The sequence below is a fragment of the Artemia franciscana genome, chromosome 12 (assembly GCF_032884065.1).
Source record: "Artemia franciscana chromosome 12, ASM3288406v1, whole genome shotgun sequence".
NCBI lineage: Eukaryota > Metazoa > Arthropoda > Branchiopoda > Anostraca > Artemiidae > Artemia > Artemia franciscana.
Window position 1 is genome coordinate 11355480 of NC_088874.1, and position 8910 is coordinate 11364389.

The following is an 8910-nucleotide window of genomic DNA, read 5'->3' on the forward strand; positions in this document are numbered from 1 at the left end:
CTCTATGCATGACATGTATTTGGTTTCTATCTTCTTTCAATTTTCTTTTTTCCATTCTCTTGTAAAGTCAGCAATTTATATTTTTTTTTTCACTGACAGATAGTGTCGGTTCATTTTTCCACTGCATTTTTGGAACACCTTTTTCATATTTTCCGTTTTTACTTTATGTTCATGTTTTAGTTTCTTACCGGAAAGTATTAACACGCATGTCCTAAAAGAAAAAAAAACATTTGCACATTCAACTTTTACTTTTTTTATTAGATTATTTTATTTATTTAAGAATTAACGACGCTTCTTGACTACTAAGGTCCCTGCGTCGGCCCTGCAGTGCATTCCTGCACCGTGACTCGATCTCTGGGTCCCGTATTACCAAGCTAAGGTCAAATCCACTGCGCCACCACAGGACAAAAATATTATTTTATTAGATCCCAGGTACTTTCAGGTGGTTCAAAATAAAACAATGCTTAAAAAAGAAAAGACCAGAAAAGGAAAGGATCGAACGATACTGAGACAAGATAAATAATAATCGAATCGTATGTTTTTCGTCTCTTTATGATTTCACTGTTCACATGAATTTCATTACTAAATTCACTAATTCAAATTGACAGGTTTTGCTGATGCAAGTTTGAGATGTTTTCTTTTTTTTTGATATCTTCTATTCTCCTTTTGCTATTTATGTTATATTACCTTTGAAATAGATCACAGGGTGGTCTTTTGTCGTAAAAATAAGACATTTCGATGGGTTGATAAAATATAATCCCCTAAAAAAAATTTCTGTATTTACTAATATCAAAGCCAAACTAATGGCTTTTTAGTTTTTCTGTCGTCTATACTATCACTTTTAAACCAGCACAAGTTCTGGAATGGACGAATAAATAAAAAATATTTTCTTTAAGGTCATATGCAACAGGGCGGATCCCCATCACCGTTTGACCGCAACATGGGAACAAAAATGGCAGCAAAAGCTGCCGAATGGCTTATCACAAAAATTTGTGAATGTGCTCAAGCAGATGGGTCAATTAATGCCAGCTCGCCTGATACAGCAGTCCTTTTAGGAATCATTAAAAGAAATTATTGCTTTTCTCCTGTTGAAGACCTTCAGAATGACACTGATTTTGTGTAAGTATTTTTCATGAACTAAGCATATGTTGTTAGACATAGACATATTTATTGATTTACTCGGTATAGCACTAAAGAAGCACTAAAACTGAGCTGTTTAAAAGGTACATAAAAATTGCACAAGCACCAACTAAATCACTTTATGCTCTTAAAAGGGGCCGTGAAAAAGGGAACAAAAGAATGGTGACACCGAGTTATGTGGCAATAAACTGGTTCTAACATGTTCTGTCTTCTGGTGAGTGTGTTCGATTGTACATTCGAGGGGAAGATACACTAGTGTTTTGAGTTTCTAATAATAAATTGTCCAAATTTGACTACATGATTTCGTGGTGGTCGTAGAGTGACTGAAGTCCCAGTAATTCAAGGGCATTTTCGTAGGAAGTATAACTTTCTCCCATCATAATTTTAAAAGCACGTGTTTGCATGGCCTCAATATCTTGGCTTAGCCCGGATCTTAACTCGGCAATTGGGCCGCAAGAAGGACATTTGTCTTCCAGTACAGACAGAACGCAAGTCATGTAGGCAAAGTTTAGTGACTACTGAAGCCGAAACTTTTCATTTTAGCAAGCGATTGATGTACAGCGTAACCTGTGAGAACTAGTTCCTTCACATGACTGTTGGATCAGCAATCAGTTAAGGAAGTAACGCTCAGTATCTTTTCACTGTTTACAGGCTGGAAGTGGGGTACTTGGCCTTGGAAACCCATTTATAGAGGGTTAAATCTCATTACCTTGCACTTCATTTCCTTAAGAGTGAGATTTGCAAATTCACAATCGGTGAAAGTCATGCTAGTAATTCTTAGGTCAAATTTTGGTACAGGAAATTGTCCTTCGAGTACATATTTCAGTAGAAAGGATTAATCGCCCACGAATTTGTATCTATCATTCCAGGACCGAACAAACCCCTCCTCCGAAAAATTTGTCCGACCCGCAAAAACATAATAAAAATGTCTATAAACAAATTTTTTATGCCTTTTTACAGTTTATTTTTCATTTAACTCCTGTTCATGGACTTAACTAGGATATAGTTTATGACACCCAGGAAAACGATAGCAGCAAGTTTAGTACCGTGAGGGGCACCGCAGGTAACAGGAAAAACTGAAGAGTTCGCGGCATTTTCATTCAAGGCGAAGACACACTATTCACGGCCAGATAGGATGTCAATTACTAAAAGCAATAGGTTTTGGTACACATTTCGCTTAAGTTTTCATGAGCAACAAGGTGCCTGATTAAGTCGAATGCGTTTCTATAGTTGGTAAGGTAAAGATCTACGAAGGATTTGCCCATTTCTAGCAAGGATAAAACATCTCCGTAGAGCCTGATAAGGTACACTGAGGTGTTGGAGCCACCAAGGCACCCTAATTTACAAAGGTCTAATTGGGGCTCTATGTCATTCAAAAGTAGCCTTGAAATGAATTTTTCTGTAACTTTTGCCATTTATGCGGCTAGTGAAATTGGACTAAAATTATTGCACGACTTAGGAGATGATTTCCTGGGTATTACTTTAATGTATGACTTTTTCCAATAATTTGGAAATTTGTGGAGTCAGGCAAAGATTAAGGGTACATGCTAGAGAATTCTCTGTGAACGGAATAAATTCGCGCAAAGATCTCAGAGGGATTTCGCCAAGATGCGACTAGCACTTGGGTTTTAATTTGAGTAGTTGATGAGAAGCTTGATAAGATTCAACTGGTGGTTGCTCGTTGCACTGTCTAGATTTTTGGTTGCTCGTTGCACTGTCTAGATTTTTTGGGAACAAGTTCTTCTCTCGTAAAGCTCTGGACAGTGGTGCATATACTAATGAAAAAACTATTCACTTCTGAGGCTGTGAAATAAAAATTGTCGTCTTTGATAATCCGTAAATGAGGGTCTCAGGTTTTGCCGGTCAGTTTCTTTACTGCATTGTCCTTTTTTGCAGTTGTTGAAGAGGCATGGGTCAGCGTGGTTTGCAGCAAACGATTTCTTGTCTTTACAGCATAGGAAAATGACTGTCACGCCATCCTTTATAATGAGTTTGCAACCGCTCTTTTATAAGAGCTTTGATTTCAGCTGTGAACCATGGGAGATCAGAGGGGAACTTGTAAATAGTCTTTGGGAAGTACTCCTTGTAATTTTCGTACAAGATCAAGTTTAGAAGTTCGGTTTTTCTGTTCACGGCCTGTTCAATAAGTACTGCTGAGAAATCGTTCTGACTTATCCATCGTCCATAGAACCAGATGTTCGTATCAGTGACAGGTTTTACTACAAAAAAGACATATTTAGGGCCTGCACTAGGAGTATTTGCCTGCCAGAAGAAAGTATAATGGTCTAATTTTGCCAATGATCTCAAGCAGTGGGGTTTATGATAGAAGCTTTCTATTTTTCAGAAATAAAATTTCTGTGTTTGTCAAAATCAAGTTTTTTGTACTGCCAGCAACGTGAGTAGCCGTTTTGACAACGCGTTTGAGAACGAAGCTAGAGGCCAAATGATACTTATTCCTCTGATTGAAATCCCTACGCACAACAATTGTGGGCAGCTAAACTTGATGCGGCAAAAATCTACCCCCTTTTGCAAATGCAATAAAAATTCTCGGGCCAGTCCTTCAGGCTGTGTGCAAACCCACGGGTACTCATGGGCGGGCTGTTCAAGTTGGGGCAGGAAACTGTGGGGAATTTTGTTTCTGCAGTGCCATCACTATAAGGACCAAAGTTTCTGTTTTGCCCTGTGATTTTCCTAGCAGTAAAACCTGGGATATCATAAGTTTGTTCAGTCACATTCCAGAACTTGGTAGTAGCGACAACTGAGATATTATTCTAACGCAAGACTTTTTCCAGTTCATCCATCTTTTTTGAAAGGGACTGGGTATTGCTGAATAATAGATTTGGTATAACTCTCTGAATTTAGAAAAGTTATGGTCACAATAAAGGAGGTGAATGGTGCAAACAATTAATCAGTGGCATAGTGGTAGCCAGTTGCTGATTCGGGGATGGGGAGCTCGATCAGTCGAATGGGTACAAGATATTGTTGATTTGGGATTTGGGATCGCTTATGGGACACTCCCTGTTAGTTATAACCGCAGGAATGGGAACTAAATAGGAGTAGTTTCTCCTTTTTCCTTGGTACTGGCCCTGTAGCCACGGCATTTCTGTAGTTTTGTTTGCAACATATGCATCATCTGATTCAGGTATGAGAATACCGAGTGAATGTAATGTTCTTTAAATATTTGGGGCTACTGAATTACAAGATCTAAGTTTGATCAGGTGTAACTAGGTCACAGAGGCTTCTAAAGGTATGATTGTGTTAGAAGAAAAAACTAGAAAACTCACTAAAACTGTTCAAATAATTTTTATTTCACATTTTAGGGGTGATTGATCATAAAGCTAAACTAAGATAGTAGTTTGCGTGCCGAGCAGTGCAGAGAAACCTTCGCAGGAATTTGCAGCGTAGGACTGTTCACATTGATGAAAGGTCATAATGTTTTAACTCCCGCGTGGCATGTTTTTTCTTCGCATAATCTTAAAAATAAATAGCAGAGTAGTTGCGACGCATTTTCTACTCAGTAACGTTAATATTTTACTAATCTCCGTTTTCATGCTATTTTTATTTTTTAGCATTTTTACCCTTACCCATGCGTTACTATTTTTACCCTTCACCTATAGCAACTAATCTTCGTTTACTATTTAATAGCGAATGGGCTAGAAGATGTTAAAACATTCTATCAATAAATGGCAAGAACGAAACTAAAGCTCTTCTTTTTCTAGGGTGTCTTCCGCCAATAGATAACTGTTTTCAATTTATCAATTGTTACAGTCTCAATCTATTAATTTATATGATTTCTTCTTATAATTCAAAGATGGTGCTAGTCAGCAATTTTTTTCCACTGCCTTCATTCACCTTCCAAGATTTCTATGGTAAAATTTTTGTGAGAGTGCGAACTTTTGCCAAACTTGCAAATTCTCGCTGGTGACGGATGTAAAATGTATTAGTAACAGGATTTTCTACCTAGCAGACGACGGTCTTCTCTAGCAATTAATATTACTTATGAAATAAATAAATTATTGATTACTATAGAATTTGTCCATGGAACTGCATTTTCTCTGCTCTTTTCTTGGTTATTGTGAGTTATGCATTGAGGCGTAGTTCTTGATGTGGGGTAAAAAAAAGCAGTAAGCAGCATTCAGACAAAGACTTCGCCAATAATTTGGTTTTGCTAAAAGAAACTAAACAGAAACTGCAGCAACTACTTAATGCAGCTATAGAAAAGACAGGGGACGTCGGACGGATGTCCGTTCCATATCCATTACAAGTTTACCGCTTGTTCTCATTGTAAGAATAAAAATTTAAAGCAGACCAAGGAGTTTAAATAACTAGGTAGATGGAATGGTAGCGGTGACGAAATGATGGTCTAGATAACGCGCGGAATTGAGCAGTCAACTGGAGCCTTTTGAGGCATCAACAGATGCTTCCCACGATTTAAGCTGCGTCTCTTCAATAGAAGCGTAATCACCATACTCCTGTATGCTAGTGGGTACTGACTAGTAGCTACGAAAAATGATTCTCTAATTTAGAAATATATACCTGGAGAGAATTTTCAATATAAGCTGGCAGCAAAGAGTCAGTCATTCTGAATTTAGCGGTAGAATGGGCAAGCCTATTATTTACTGTTCTATGTATGTAACAAGGCCGCCTTCCACAGACAACTTATGATAGGGTACCAGGTGGCCAAAAAATACGACCTTGTCTACTTGAACTTATAAGCTACAATCTGAGGACGGTTGGGACATCGTAGGTACCGAAATGGGAAAATGTGGTTCCTCCAGCACAGCTCAGGGCCGAGTGAAGAGACTTCGCTAACGCATTATGCTCCATAAATGGTCCTGGAGGATCTCCAAGTTAAGGTAATTTATAAAATTGTTTGAATAGCTTCTATCACACAAGTTTTATAATTATCTACTCAAATATAAAAGTACGCACATTGCAAGCTTCGTCACCTCTTGAATTATTGACATAGTTGTACTAAAACGAAGAAACATTTTAGTCAAATAAGCTTGCGAACCAAGATTAAAATGTTAGAAGGTACAGTGACGATACAGTGAATTCATGAATGATTCTGAAAGATGGGCACTTCGAAAGACGGAGGAGGAATTGCTAGATATACAGATCTACAGATAATGTAGGGTACCCGTCGACTGTATGTATTTCAAAGAGTAAGCTGTACGAAAAACGTGTATCTATCCTACTTTTTAGGGCTATAATGAGAGGAAGGTTGAGATGACTAGGACAAGTCTTCTGGATGAAGTATGCCAAACATCGTCGCTTTCGACAATCCATCAAGGGTCAAACGGAAAGCAGGTCCTCCCCGAACAGAGTGATAATAGGTCGTTAGAAACAGTTTAAAGGAAACTGAAGCTTCTTGGGTGGAAGTAGAGAGAAGCTTTGAATATATTGCAACGGAAAAGGAGTGTGTGCAGCTATGTTCGGGCTCACTGCATGGATGTGTTAGTAGCAGTATCGACAATTACAAATGATTAGAATAATGACACTTTATGGCAAATAATGACCAGAAAGTTATTTATCTTTAAAGAGTTTTCTTTCTCTTTAACCCTTGTCATGTGAATTAGTACTGAAGTTTATGTGACCGGCGGAGATGGTGATGAAAACGAGAAGCAATATAAATTTATTCAATGGTAGCGCTGAAGTGGAATAAGATCGATCACTTACAAAAAAGTATTAACTGGCGTAATAAACCTCTTTACTAAAATACTCATCGAAAAAGTGGTTTCTTGAACTATTTTTTTCAAGGTTGAGAACCGGATCGACTTTTCCTTGATCGAAAACTGCACCTTATATCTCACTTTCAACTGATCTTAAATTTTGACACATATGAGTGTAAAAGTATTGAAAGTACGTAAAGTCTTGATTAAAATACTGGTTCCTCAAAGGCTTTTGATATTCTTTCTATTCTTGTCGGATGAGTACACTTGAATAGTAAATTCAGTGCTTGGGGTCCTAGGTTTACAACACAAAATTGCGAAAGTACTATACTGTTCCAAACAAACATAAAGTACTTGTATAGTCATTCCTTGGGCATCTACCAAAATTACACCAGCGTTTTTGGATTACAGTAGACCTTCCAGGCAATCTACATAGGAAACAGTAGTTAATGATAGTAATAGCAAAATAATAGAAACACGTATTGATGAGTTCCAAACCCACAATAAAGTGCTTGTATAGTCATTCCTTATGCATCTACCAAAATTACACCAGCGTTTTTGGATTACAGTAGACCTTCCCGGCAATCTACATAGGAAACAGTAGTTAATGATAGTAGTAGCAAAATAAAAGGAACACGTATTGTTGAGTTCCAAACTTGTATAAAGTACCCAAATTACAACAGCGTTTTAATCCCTCGGATTAGAGTAGAGCTTCCAGGTATTCTACATAGGAAACAGTAGTTAATGATAGTAGTAGGAAAATAAAAGAAACACTTATTGATGAGAGGAGAATGAGCAAGATTTCTTGGATTTGGACAAGTTAGAGAAGAAATTTAAAATGTATATGAGATGGAAATTTCTTTGAGTTTTGCTGGTTATCTAATTACTCTTTTTTTTAGACACCGTTTACCCAAGCAACAATGGTGGCTGAAGCTTCGATCACTGTTACGTATTCTTGCAAAACATGATTCTGCATATGTCGAGGAAGGCCTAAACGTCCAAACCATTGAAGAAACTGGACAGTCTCTTACAATGTAAAATTAGAATTCTAACTATTATTGTTTATGTCTTCTTGACCGTTATAGATTAATTAGTTGTTGTTGTTGTTGTTTTAATCATCGTCATACCTTCTATTAAATAATTCTGCTTCATTGTTTTCCCTTGCTTAATTTTTAAATGAAGACCAGGTTTATCGTATCTATCTTGTTAAAGGGACCACAGGCTTAGTTCTGCAAATTTTCGTTATAGATAAGGTTTATCATATTAGGATACTAGAAAAACGATTGCCTTTATTTAAATGTACTTGAGTAATAATTAATATATTTTCTTTCATTAGCTTATCGATTAAAAGCTTTTTCATAGTTTTGTTTTTTGTACAAATTAGCTTTGACTATAGCTTAAGATCATGGACCTGGGCTAATTTTGGAATTTTGAACTTGAAAAATAAGCATATTAGATTGAGATTCCAAGCCATTTTTTTATCACAATTATTTTCCGCTGTAGTCTTGGAACTCAGATTAAGGAATGTGCTAAGATAGTAATTGGCTGTTTGACCTCCTCAATCGACCCCTTATGGACTGATAAAAAAAGGAAAGAAAAAAAGATCGATTAAGTTAAGACTACAAATCCGAATTTTGCTGTCTTTACTTAACATGTTATACAACTGACTAGTCCCTGTGTCACAGACATTAAATGCATACGCTAACAACTGTATGCCAAATGTTCGCTCGTTTTGTTTCCAGTCTTTTTTCTATTTCACTGCGCCAAACTCAAAATTATTTATGCAATTTGAGCAAACAATATGTGTAAAATTAGAAATTCAAATGAAAGTTTTAGAAAAAACCTTGTTTGGTAATATTATCTTTTGAAAACTTTTTTCGTGGCTGCTCATGAATTTAGATTTTGCTTTTAATGTTTATTTAAGTTGTAGTTAGAGGAAGGCAAGTTTAGAAATTATAGGTAAAGCCAAGCTAGAATTGGAATAAGAGTTGTTCCTATATCTTTAGTTCATAGACTACTGCTACTTACAACTAACCGCAGCAACAATCCGCCCGAAGCTGACACAGCTACGCACGCTCCTCCATATCAATTGATTCAA

At 36.8% G+C, this 8910-nt stretch overlaps 1 protein-coding gene across 10 annotated transcripts in view; it reads left to right on the forward strand.

Moving 5' to 3' along the window:
- LOC136033679 (ATP-dependent 6-phosphofructokinase-like) overlaps positions 1 to 7963 on the forward strand; it is a 136595-nt gene extending 128632 nt beyond the window's left edge. For all 10 annotated transcript variants that reach the window (XM_065714528.1, XM_065714523.1, XM_065714520.1 and 7 more), the window contains 2 exons: positions 897 to 1119; positions 7712 to 7963. In XM_065714528.1, coding sequence (XP_065570600.1) covers positions 897 to 1119; positions 7712 to 7850 — 362 coding nt within the window. In that variant the 3' untranslated portion in view covers positions 7851 to 7963. The remainder of the gene's footprint in view (positions 1 to 896; positions 1120 to 7711) is intronic.
- Positions 7964 to 8910: the final 947 nt, after the last annotated feature.